The 12,588-nt window shown below is 39.0% G+C and overlaps 1 protein-coding gene across 4 annotated transcripts; it reads left to right on the top strand.

Annotated features, from left to right (window-relative positions):
* Nucleotides 1–1,414: 1,414 nt before the first annotated feature.
* Nucleotides 1,415–12,382, top strand: LOC120438900 (butyrophilin subfamily 2 member A2-like). 4 transcript variants are annotated; one of them, XM_039609471.1, is made up of 13 exons: nt 1,415–1,463; nt 2,017–2,083; nt 2,552–2,893; nt 4,129–4,422; nt 4,520–4,642; nt 4,881–4,960; nt 5,407–5,781; nt 6,392–6,490; nt 8,542–8,844; nt 10,967–11,062; nt 11,617–11,781; nt 11,962–12,069; nt 12,156–12,382. In XM_039609471.1, exons 1-13 carry the CDS (start codon nt 1,428–1,430, stop codon nt 12,291–12,293), a joined length of 2,226 nt encoding a protein of 741 aa, XP_039465405.1. In that variant the 5' UTR covers nt 1,415–1,427; the 3' UTR covers nt 12,294–12,382. The 4 variants fall into 4 exon arrangements, with proteins under 4 accessions (XP_039465405.1, XP_039465404.1, XP_039465406.1 ...); XM_039609470.1 differs by having other exon boundaries at nt 4,881–4,999; XM_039609472.1 differs by lacking the exon at nt 11,617–11,781 and having other exon boundaries at nt 4,881–4,999.
* The last annotated feature ends 206 nt before the right edge of the window (nt 12,383–12,588 follow it).

Raw genomic sequence — 12,588 nt, 5'->3', positions numbered from 1 at the left:
ATAAAAGAGAAAAATACTTCTAACATATCAATAAAAACAGTTTTAACAAAACTAATGAAAAGTGATTAAGTAATCACCTTGAATTACATATTCATCATATACACTACCAGTCAAAGTTTGGACACACCTTATCATTTACGGTTTTACTTTATTTTCATGACTAATTACATTGTAGAGTTTCACTGAAGGCATCAAAACAATTTGTGTTGTAAACAAAAAAGCGTGGAATAACTCAAATGATTTTTTTATATTTGAGATTCTTCAAAATAGCCACTTTTTGCTTTGATTACTGCTTTACACACTCTTGGCACTCTTTTGATGAGCTTCATGAGGTAGTCACCTGAAATGGTTTTCCAACAGTCTTGAAGGAGTTCCCAGGGATGCTGAGCACTTGTTGGCCCTTTAGCCTTCACTCTGTGGTCCATCTCATCCCAAACCATCTCTACTGGGTTTGGGTCAGTTGACTGTGGAGGCTGGGCCATCTGGCACAGCACTCCATCATTGTCCTTCTTTGTCAAACAGCCCTTACACAGCCCGACTTTGTGTTTGGGGTAATTGTACTGTTAAAAATTAAATGATGGTCCAAATAAACACAAACCAGATCGGATGGCATGTTACTGCAGGATGCTGTGGTAGCCATGCTGGTTCGGTGTGCCTTCAATTTTGAATAAATCCCACACAGTGTTACCAGCAGAAGACCCCCACACCATCACACCTCCTCCATGCTTCATGGTGGGAACCGTGCATGTAGAGACAATCTGTTCATCTTTTCTGTGTCACACAATGAGAGTGGGTGGAACCAAAGATTTCAAATTCGGACTCATCAGACCAAAGCAAACAATCAAACCAAAACAAAGCAAACAAAACTCTTTTACTTGTTGCTTTTCCTTAGTAGTTGTTTCTGGAAGTGGATGTACAAACAGATTTAATGGACAGAAAACATTTTGATTGAAAATTCAATACTGCAGCTGTAACTTTCACCACTACAACAAAGACAAGAAATGAACAACATCTGCACAACAGAGCATACAGAAAAACTGCATAAAAGACACAATGCAGGAACTTTAGTGTAGTGGACACTTTATATCTATTAAGTTCTCAAACTCTTTCTTTCTCTTGTTTCACAGTTTCTCTTACTCTTCAATCTCTCAGTGTAATTCACCTGCCCAACATATTTAAAAAAGGTCTTGTTCTGCCCCCTGCAGCATCAAAGCAAACCTAACGACAACCCTATGAGCTTTTCCTCTTAAGGTGGAAAGAAACACTGATGTTGTTCATCTGAATTTTTATTGCAGTTCTATTTATTTTATAACAGTGATCAGTTTCCTTGCAACAGGCTCAAAGTTCACAAGGAAGATTTTACACACACACACACACACTGTCTGGAAGTTTCACTAACTCAGTAATGATTTACTAACTTAGATTGTATGTTCTTTTCGAGTGAGAGCCACTTCATGCAGCAGGTTTGTTGTATTTTATATATTTTTTATGTCTAAATTATATCTTACCAAATATCTTATCTTACTAAAATACCATCTGATACAAAATACATCAAATACAGAATAGCAGGTCTACATGCATAGCTAAGGTACACATTTTAAATTTGAAGTTATTTCTTTTTGTATCTACTTGGAACAAACCTAAACTTTCTGCATGTCTGCTGGCAGGATAATTGTTACCTAATCAATACTTTTTCAGTGTTTAATATCTTTATATCTATACTTTATATCTTTTATTTGCAAATATTACAACTTTGACCTGGTTTTAGAGAATGTCAAAGAAAAAAGTTGTATTTTATATATTGTAAGTTAATCACTTTATAATTCGGACATAATTAAAACTATTTAAATTCATAATATTATAATGAACTGAAAGTACAGGTTAATCCGTGTTTAACCGGCACAGAACCCTCAAGGACGTTTGAGTTGAATGTGAAAGTCTGAAACTGACTCAGCCATGTTTTACTGTTTTATCAGTAACAGTTTCTTTGTACTTTTTTTTCCTTTTCATTTTCAGAGTTGCATAATTCATCAGATGGAAACTAGAGACTGCATTGTGGTTATCTCTCTTCTTGTACATTTTTGTAGGTACCCTCACGTATAAGATCACAGTTAGTATTTGTGTGTGTGTGCTTAAAAAATAAATTGCTCAAATTGTCATGTTTACTGATATGGAAAATAATAGTAAACATTACATTACATTTCATGACCTTTTTCCTTTTTTCTCTGGACTGAAAAATGTTTTTGTGTGAATTCTCGTTGTTGTTTTGATTCTTAAAAGCTGTAACTTTAGTAACTGTATCTTTGTCTAATATGTCTAGATTGTAACTCAAGCAGTAATTAATAGACTATGTATCATGTTAAAAAAAACTATGCAGAAGTTGAATATTCGCAGCGAAGTAACATATTTGTTATAAAGTATTAAAGTAGTGTGAGGAAATGAAAATGTTAGTCAGGAAAGAAGAAAATAAAATCCTGCCATAGATGTTCATCTGGATTTCTTGGAAGTTCTCATTCATAAATAAATTAATTCTCTGATCTTTTCTTCTCAGGTCAGTCTAGATTAGTTGGTCCAAATAAGCCAATTATTGCAACAGGTGGAGAAGACATCACTTTGCCATGTCACCTGGTACCTGGAGAAAATGTTGCTGAAATGACATTTGAGTGGACAAGACCTGACCTGGAGCCCAGATTTGTGTTTGTGTGGCGCACACGTCAGGACCTCGTAGCTATGAAAAACCCCTCCTACAAAGATCGATCATCATTGTTCACTGATGAGCTGAAACATGGAAACATTTCACTGAAACTGTCCAAAGTAAAACCTGCAGATGAGGGCAGATACAGATGTTTCATTCCAGCCAAGGATGAAGAAGCTTTTATTGATCTTGTGGTTGGTAAGTGAACGAATTACACGTGTCATGTGTAATCATCACTGTGCCCCAGTGATGAGGCTCATGCTCAATAGTGGGCCAATGACCCTCTTAAGGGACATCTCACACTTGTTGGTGTTCGTTTTCTTTCTTAAAGTAAGTGTAGAAGAATGTCTATCTTTAAAAATTTTAATTCCTTTCAGTAGTTAAAATTACAAGTTACAACCCTGGTCCTTTCTGGATGTAAACTAGGGGTTTGCTTCACAAAAAGGGTTATTGTATTCCCCACCCTGTAAGAGGGGAATACAGTTTTATTGCACAACAAAAACAAGTATTATTATGATTATCATCTTCTCTGAAATGATGTGCCCTGTCCTGCCGTCTCCAGAGTCTTCTACTGTACTTCATCCATGTCTGACCTCGTCTAGCAGCTGCTCCTTTTCCTGGTAAAAAACAGCGAAATTAAAACACCTCCCTCCCGAACCTTGCTTTATTAATATTATATAGAAATTCTTAGCTGTTTTCTGCTTATTATCTAAGTCTGGGACATTCTGTTCAGACTCCCTTGGCCCAGAAGAATATCCCCTTCACTTTAACTAATTATGATGTTTAAGCATGTTTGCAAATCCCTCTAAAGCTCAACAAGCCAGTCTCAATATTCAGTTCAATGCTTTCGACTCTTATTACAGGGAGTGCCAACTCTTTAATGAGCACAGCTGCATATAAAAAATCACAAAAACAAATTTATTCCCAAGACACTACGGCTTAAAAACCTGGGAGTTTCCACCATCTGCTCTTAGAACTGAAGAAGCTTCTCAGATGAGACGTGAACAGTTTTCAAGAAACTTAAGAAAGTCTCCTTAGATTGCCATGACCTGGATGACTGAGAAGCTACACAGACACAGTGCAGTTTGGACTAGTCTTTGCAGTAAATTAGGTGAAATCAACACAGTTTTAAGCTACTGATTCAGCCAATGTGTTACACAAGCTTGGAAATGAAACATTGCCTCCGCTGCTTAAAACATACTACCAAGCAACTGGCCATTTCAGAGAAAATAATTACTGCATAATTATGACAAAATGAAAAGCACAGTAGACTTTGATGAATGAATGAGAAGCAAAGAATTTGAACAATCTTTAAAAAAAAATAGGCAGTGTAAATGCAGTCTGTATCAGATTCAAAAATTATCTTTACATTTGTGTATTTTTTTAGTGATTTTCATTACTGATCAGTATTTTAAATTGTACATTTCATCCAGTATCAGGTGCTGTCTCCTCTCCTGTCATCAGCTTAGAAGGGATTGACAGAGACAAGACAGGAGTGGTGTTACAGTGTGAGTCTGCAGGCTGGTATCCAGAGCCTGAGCTGCTGTGGTTGGACGGTGAGGGAAACCTCCTCTCTGCTGGACCTACAGAGACCCTCAGAGGTCCTGATGACCTCTATACTGTCAGCAGCAGAGTGACTGTGGAGAAGAGACACAGCAACAACATCACCTGCAGAGTCCAACAGAGGAACACCAACCAGAGCAGAGAGACACACATACATGTTTCGGGTAAATGTAGTTTATTAAATGTATGATGTGCTTGAATTTAGTTAGAAATAAACCAAATTGATTAAAATAACATGTAATTATGTTTTTATTGTTTCAGATGAATTATTCCAGCTCACATCCAGTTCCACTGCTCCCATCATCATTGGTGTGGTTGTTAGTTTGGCTGTAATCATCTTGATTTTAATTGGAGTTTTTTTCTTATGGAGACGAAACAAAAAAAGTAAGTCACAAATGAATTTTCCATGCTGTCTAAATTATTATCGAAAGTTTTGCCTACAGGGTTTAAAGCAATAGACACGCATATAAACCTCTTTCTCTTCGTGTTGTATTTAACAACAAACAAACAGACCATACAATATATTTAATTAATTCATTTTAAAATGAGATTATGATATGCTGTGTCATGTTTCTAAATACGAAGAAAACAGGATGTTGACTCTTCTGTTTATATTTTTTAGAAAAAAAAAATCCCTTTAAAGGAGATCAAACTGAAACTGACCAAGAGCAGCAGACACTCATGACACAGAACATCAAGCCAGTGAGTGATATGACAGAATCAGACAAGATAACAAAACATGTAAGTGTCGTGGAAATTTAATTAACAAAGCCTGCACATACTTAGCAGCAGCAATACCTTTAATTGTCATGCATAGAGAGAGATGCAGAGATGTCATTCAGAGGGCATCAACTTTCTCAGGATGCCTGGCTGTGTGTGCAATAAAGTTAAAGCTGAAGGTTCTTCCACATGTCTACCCTTTGAATGACCCAAAGTTACATTAGAAAAACATTTGACCCATACATAAAATAAAATAAATTCCACAAAAAAGGAAAAAACAAATTAAGAAAGGATTTCATGTATATGGTGGAAAATAATGCATGGGAAGAAAATACAGACACTTTAAAAAAGGAAAGAGAGACAATTTTACTAACAGCACAAAAGAAAACTAGTAAACTCTGTCATCAGCTTCTACTGTCTGTAATCAGGAGGAAAAACCGGAAACTAACAAAAAGTTAAAGGAGGATGAAAAACAGGATTTCCAGCAGGAGAAACAAACCGATGTCAAAGTGGTGAACCCCAAGAGCCCCCACGAGCATGAGAGCCCCAGGAGGACAAACACAGGCACAATCGAAACCCTGACTCAAACGAGAGCAAAGGACAGCCCTGGAGGGGGACACTCAGCAGGGACAGAGCAAAAGCCCCAGGAGTCTGTGGCTATGAGCTCACAGGCTCAGCCAGCAGATGGCTGCACCAGAGCAGACCGACCTCTGAGCCCAGAGACCCAAGACCCAAGGGCCCCCCACACCCCAACAGGGGCCTATCAGAGCCAGGGGGGCCAGGCCCAACCAACCAGCTGCCAGGTACATGTGAGCTCGACTCAAATTTTGATAAAGTTTACAAAAACATTGACACCAGATTTTAAATGATAGAATTTTTATATTCTTTATATTCTATATTAACTGTACATCAACACATGCATGTTTATTTTAGCATAAAGATATTCACAGAAAAAGAAAATTTCAGCATGTTCTCATATTCAGTGCATTAGGAAGGTGGATCTACATCTAACACTGACTGTGAATGTGGGGACCTTAAAGCAGAGACTTTTTCAACAATATAATTCAGAAAGTTCTCACAAAGTGCAGACGAGGCCTCCACAGGAACAGAGTCACAGGGTTTATCACAGAATAAATAGTAAAACGAAGTTAAAACCAAAAACCAGAAACTGTCAGCGACCCTCAGAACTCTTATTTCCACGTCTTATAGTTCCAAGTAAAAAAAGATATGAAGTCAAAAATCAAGTTCGATTTTTGTAATCTTAACTATTTAACTCTTAATAAACAAGATATCATAAATATATATTTGCATTAAAGCACAATGTTATGAAAGGAAACAGAAATACTTTGATGATTTTGAACAAAGTGTTTTGGTCAGACTAGTTACCTCTGACATCAGTTTGTCTGTGATCAGGAGCAAAAACAGGAAGCTGACAAAAAGATGAAGGAGGATGAAAAACAGGATTTTCAGCAGGAGGTGAAACAACCATCTATCAAAGAGCGTATGAAACAGGTAAATACAGACAGACAAACACGTTTTCAACACTTCACTGACTTACTGTCATTCATAGAACTGGAACTAAAAACTGGAGATTCTGAACATTTCATTGAGAAGGAATTTAAAACTTTACGTATTTCTATGACTGGCTACTGAGCAACTCCCTCACCCTTAAAGAAAACCAAACAGAAATTATCATCTTTGGCATAGGATCCCAGGGTATGAGATAGCTGTTCCACAGGGATGTGACTGTCAGTCATCTTTCCTCGACTGTTAGGAACCTTGGAGTAGTGCTGGATAGTTCCCTCAAATTAGACAAGCAAGTGGCTGCAGTGGTGAAATCCAGCTTTTACCAATTACGCCAGATTTCCAAGGCAAAGCCCTATATACGACGTACAGACAGTACAGACTAGAAAAGCTCATTCATGCTCTTATTACTTCAAGATTGGACTATTGCAATTGTCTTTATCTTGGCCTTCAACTTTTCCTCATCCAACGCCTGCAACTAGTCCAAAAAGCCACAGCACGTCTTTTAAGCAGCACCAGAAGACATGATCATATTACACCTGTCCCAGCTAACCGTCACTGGCTCCCTGTGAAATACCGTATCGTTTTTAAAATCTTTTTATACACTTTTAAACTTGGCACCCAGCTACTTAATCAACCTCCTTGACCTATACACCCCCAAGAGAGCACTTAGATCCTCTAATCAGTGGCTCTTACTGCAACCAATGTCCTGACAGAAGACGAGGGGCGATCGTGCTTTTGCTTTTGCCGCACCTAAACTTTGGAATAGCCTGCCGATTGATGTCCGTGTGTCGGAATCCATTCAATCCTTCAAATCAAGTTTAAAAACCCACCTTTTAAAGCTAGCCTCTGAAACAAATTAGATTTTAAATTTTTACCCAGTTCGTGTTTCTGCCATGCCACTTATCTGAAACTTTTTCGTAATTGATAACTGTATTTTCTTCGTCCTTCTATTGTTATAACCCCGCAAATGTGGCTTTTGTGAAACTATGAATAATAAAGAAGTGCTGACTCAGCAGCAGGAGATGGGAGCTGAGAAATATCAAGTACTTCACTGTATCTTTATCCCTCTGTAGTTATTGAAATATCTCACCTCTGTGTGTGTGATATAGATGAAAGAAATAATAATAATAATTATAACATCAATTTAGACATATGTTATTAAGTGTATGCAGAGGCTGAGCTCCTTTCCTGTGTGATGAGATGCTGCATTGATCACACTGTGGTGCTCAGTGTTCTCTGTTATGCTGCTGTGTGTTGGTGGAGCAGCCTGATGGACACAAACAGCAAACAGCTGGACGAGCTGCTAAAAAGTGAGCTGGCTGTTTGTCAGAAGGCTGGACTCACTGATGACTGTGATGGAGAGAGACACATGAAACAAAGTGAAAGCTCTAATGGATGACAGCAGACACCCTCTCCACACAACCACCACCATAACCCTCCAATCATCTCTCACACACACATTTCACTTCCTGCTACAATTTTTAATCCACTTTATCCTGTTTTTATTCATTGTATTGTTATTTCCTTGTTTCTACACTGGATTTAATTAGTTTAATTCATCATTCTACTTTAAAATGAGTTTTACATTTTGAAATAGGAGTAAAATTTAAAGTTAAGATTATGAAATACAAAGAAAAGAAAAAGGTTAGAGTATTTTGAACATTTGCGTTTTAATTTCTGATCTGAAAAGTGGACTGAAACTTTGATAAAGGTTACAAAAACACAGACACCAGATCAATTATTTCATTTTTTATATTGTATATTAACTGTACCTGAACACATGCATGTTTCTTTTACCATAAAGATATTTATAGCAATAGAAATCTTCAGCTTGCTCTCATATTCAGTGACATTATTGGAGGAGTTCAGGGTCAGTCAGAGGTCAGATTTCCTGTTTGAGCTCTATAAGGAAGAGAGATTTGAAAGCAAACAGAAAATGTGTGAACAGTTTTGGAGACGTGTTCAGACTGTTATGTTTAACAGTCCAGATACTTTTGGTCAGGCTGAACCTTTGTGTTGATCTGTTTGTCTGTTAGTTTGAGGAAAACCAACAGAGTCCCCCAGACATTGACACCCCCAGGAAGACCACCACAGGCAAAATCAAGACCCCAACTCAGATGAGAGCAAAGGACAGCCCTGGAGGGGGACATCCACCAGACACAGAGCAGAAGCCCCACAGGTCTGTGGCGATGAGCTCACAGGCTCAGCTGGCAGTCAGCTGCACCAGAGCAGACCGACGTCTGAGCCCAGAGACCCAAGACCCAAGGGCCCACCACATCCCAACAGGGGCCCGACAGAGCCAGGGAGTCCAGGCCCGACCAAGCAGTCGTCAAGAACATGTGAGATCGACTGAAATTTTATAAAACTTATAAAAACTTTGACACTGGATTTTAAATTATTTCTATTTTTTTTTATTCTTTGTTAATTTTACATGGACAAAGGCATATTTCTTTTAGCATAAAGATATTTATATAAATATAAACCTTCAGCTTGCTCTCATATTCAGTGACATTATTGGAGTTCAGGGTCAGTCAGAGGTCAGATTTCCTGTTTGAGCTCTTTAAGGAAGAGAGATTTGAAAGCAAACAGAAAATGTGTGAACAGTTTTGGAGACCTCCAAAAGTTGAATCTGTTCATCTGGACGTAGCGTTTTGTGGGAGAAACGTTTCGTCACTCATCCAAGTGACTTCTTCAGCCTCAGCTGACTGCAGGTTTCCCCAAACCTTATAAACAGTACATTTGCATAATGACTGAAACCAGCCCAGTGAAGGAACAATGGGCTGTGAGGTCAGTTCCTTAATCATAATTATGCAAATTCCCATGACCATTGATCAACAATCACTGACCAAAACCCACTGATCAAAGAACACTGATCAATGGCCATGAGTACCATTCACAGAGAGTTGGGGAATGGCTGCAATCACAGCGTTGTAAGATGGTGAAAGATGTACCCTTAGGCCCCCTCCTCGATTCAGAGATGGTCTTTCCCTTTTCACGTAAATGGCCTCCTTGACTCCGCGCTCAAACCAGCATTCTTCCCTGTTCAGGATGTGTACATCCTCATCGTTGAAAGAGTGTCCACTGGCCTGTAGGTGTAAATAAACTGCAGAGTCCTGGCCTGACGAGGTTGCTCTTCTGTGTTGTGCCATCCGCTTCGCCAGAGGTTGTTTGGTTTCCCCAATGTATAAATCCTGGCAATCCTCCTGGCACTTAACAGCGTACACTATGTTACCCTGTTTGTGTCGGGGGACCCGATCCTTGGGGTGGACCAGTTTTTGGCGCAGCGTGTTAAAAGCCACAGAGACCCGGTGTTTAGAAAAAATGCGTCTCAACTGTTCCGATACTCCTGACACATATGGGATCACTACAGGTTTTCGCTTGGGCAGCGGTTGTCCTTCTCTCCTGGATCGGCTGGAGCTTTCTTTAGGTGCCTTCCCAGCTTTGACAAAAGTCCAGCTGGGATAACCACATTTACTCAGGGCCTTCTTGATGTGCTGTTCTTCTGCTTCCCTGGCCGCTGTGTCAGTGGGGATGGTGTTCGCTCTGTGCTGTAGCGTCCTGATGACACCCAGTTTGTGCTCCAGTGGATGATGAGAGTCAAACCTTAGATACTGATCTGTATGTGTAGGTTTACGGTACACGTCAGCTTTTAGATGTCCCCCATTACTGATGGAAATCTCACAGTCTAAGAAGGCTAACCTGCCACTTTTCATATCCTCCCTGGTGAATTTGATGTGTTGGTCCACTGAGTTAATGTGATCCGTGAATTGTGGTACATCCTGAGATTTGATTTTCACCCAGGTGTCATCCACATATCTGAACCAATGACTTGGTGGTGTTCCAGGGTAGGATAGCAACGCCCTCTTTTCCACTTCTTCCATGTACAAATTGGCCACGATGGGTGAAACTGGGGAGCCCATGGCACACCCATGTTTCTGCCTGTAGAACTGACCCTTGTATGTGAAGTAGGTGGAATGAAGACACAGTTCCAAAAGCAAACACACTTGGTCGATGCTGAGAGTGGTCCTGTTGCTGAGGTTGGGGTCATCCTGTAATCTCTTACGGACAACCTCCAACGCTTCCATGACTGGGATGCAAGTGAAGAGAGATGTAACGTCGTACGAGATACTGGGAATTTGCATAATTATGATTAAGGAACTGACCTCACAGCCCATTGTTCCTTCAGTGGGCTGGTTTCAGTAATTATGCAAATGTACTGTCTATAAAGTTTGGGGAAACCTGCAGTCAGCTGAGACTGAAGAAGTCACTTGGATGAATGACGAAACGTTTCTCCCACAAAACGCTACGTCCAGATGAACAGAATCAACTTTTGGAGATTTACTTTCCTGGATGATTGAGAATGCATCAAGAAGTTTTGGAGACGTGTTCAGACTGTTATGTTTAACAGTCCAGATAGTTTTGTTCAGGCTGAACCTTTGTGTTGATCTGTTTGTCTGTTAGTTGGAGAAAAACCAACATGCAGCTGAGGAGAAGCTGAAGGAGGAACATCATCACCTGCAGAAGAAACATGCAGAAATCAGCAACATGAAGAAAGAAGTAAACACACACAGAGTCTTGTTTTGAACACTTCAGCACAAACACACATTCATTTACTGGGACCTCGCTCTGTCCTCAACCACAAACAAACAAACATGCAGCACATTTACATTTATTATTGATTTAATTGGCTTTTTAATCCCAAGAAAGGAGACAACCACCCAAACTGAGAAAAATCTGTCAAAACAGATTTCTATTAGAAACACAGACAAAGACTCACATCCACACAATAAGAGACAGTGGAGATGGAAATTCAAAGTTTGCTGCAAAAACCTCTGATATAATTCAGCAATCACAGAAGTTAAAGCCAAACAACCCGAACATTTCAGAGACTTTTAGAACTCTTATTTCTACGTCCTGAAAGGAAACAGAAACACACTGATAATTTTGAACAACGTGTTTTGTTCAGACTAGTTACCACTGACATCAGTTTGTACTCTATGTGATCAGGAGGAAAAATAGGAAGCAAGACGTTGAATGTGGATGAAAAAAAGAAAAAGCAGGTGGAGAAATATTTGTCTGTCATAATAATCTGCATCTGTTTTCTCTCTCAGCCAGAGACGAGCAAACACAAAACACATCCAAATTCAAAAAACAAAAGTTTCCAGGAACAGAATAAGAGCAGCTCAGCCAATCACAGCTCAGTGAGAGGTGACATCATCTTGGACAAAGTTGACAAACTTGGCCAATACATCTGTCTGAAAAACACTTCCAGTGAGGTACTGCTGCTTGCATGCTCATGAACAATGAGTACTACCTAAACACAAAAAACTTGTTTTGTGTATTCAGAAATATTTCTGAAACAACACACATTAATTATAAACACTTTGGATTTAACACACACTGAACTTTATTATTGTCTCACTCCTTTTTTCCATTCTCTTGATTCCCTTTTGTAGAATAAATTGATGGGAGATTGGGAGGTAAAACTACAGGTCAACGAAACACAACCAGTCACATACAGAGTTGAAAAAAACTTTACACTGAAAGCTGGAGAGCGACTCACTGTGAGTCTCTGTGCTACTAGATTTTTCTCCCTTATTATTACTTTTCACTTGGACATCTGTGACCTTTTTATTGGCTACATTTACAGTTACACCGAGTCGGTGCTAGGAGCCCGTATCCTGACGATGCTGAGATGGGGTGGATGGGCATGACAGACTGGGAGATTGGAGATGACCTGAAGATCAGCCTCATCAGCAACACTGGAGAAGAGCACAGACTAAAGTGATGCTTTTTACAAACAAGGCTACATCATGTGAATTCACCAGAGAGACTTGTTTGTTTTTGACAAACAAACAAGAAAACAAAAACAATATTACATTTTATATAGTTCATATAATTTTGTTTGTCAATTTAACATTTTGTATTTTTGTTGAAATAGAAATATGTAAATAAAAATGTTGATCTTCAAAAAGGATTTTTTATTCTTTGAGGTGCAACGCGAAGATGATTGTACTGCAAGGACGTGGATGAAGAATAATCTTCACTGTGTCTTTTTAAGCTGAAAATAAATGAATAAAAAC

Source organism: Oreochromis aureus, linkage group 3 (assembly GCF_013358895.1).
Source record: "Oreochromis aureus strain Israel breed Guangdong linkage group 3, ZZ_aureus, whole genome shotgun sequence".
In the NCBI taxonomy this organism is placed as follows: domain Eukaryota; kingdom Metazoa; phylum Chordata; class Actinopteri; order Cichliformes; family Cichlidae; genus Oreochromis; species Oreochromis aureus.
This window is presented reverse-complemented; position numbering and strand designations above follow the sequence as displayed.

What these genes read in the sequence shown, in the direction of transcription:
- LOC120438900 (XM_039609470.1), top strand. Translation starts at nt 1,428, where the DNA reads ATGTTCTTTTCGAGTGAGAGCCACTTCATGCAGCAG. An exon ending in ATGGAGACGAAACAAAAAAA is followed by an intron (nt 4,643 to 4,880) that starts GTAAGTCACAAA and finishes TATATTTTTTAG; the next exon opens with AAAAAAAAAATCCCTTTAAA. An exon ending in TGAAAAACACTTCCAGTGAG is followed by an intron (nt 11,782 to 11,961) that starts GTACTGCTGCTT and finishes TCCCTTTTGTAG; the next exon opens with AATAAATTGATGGGAGATTG.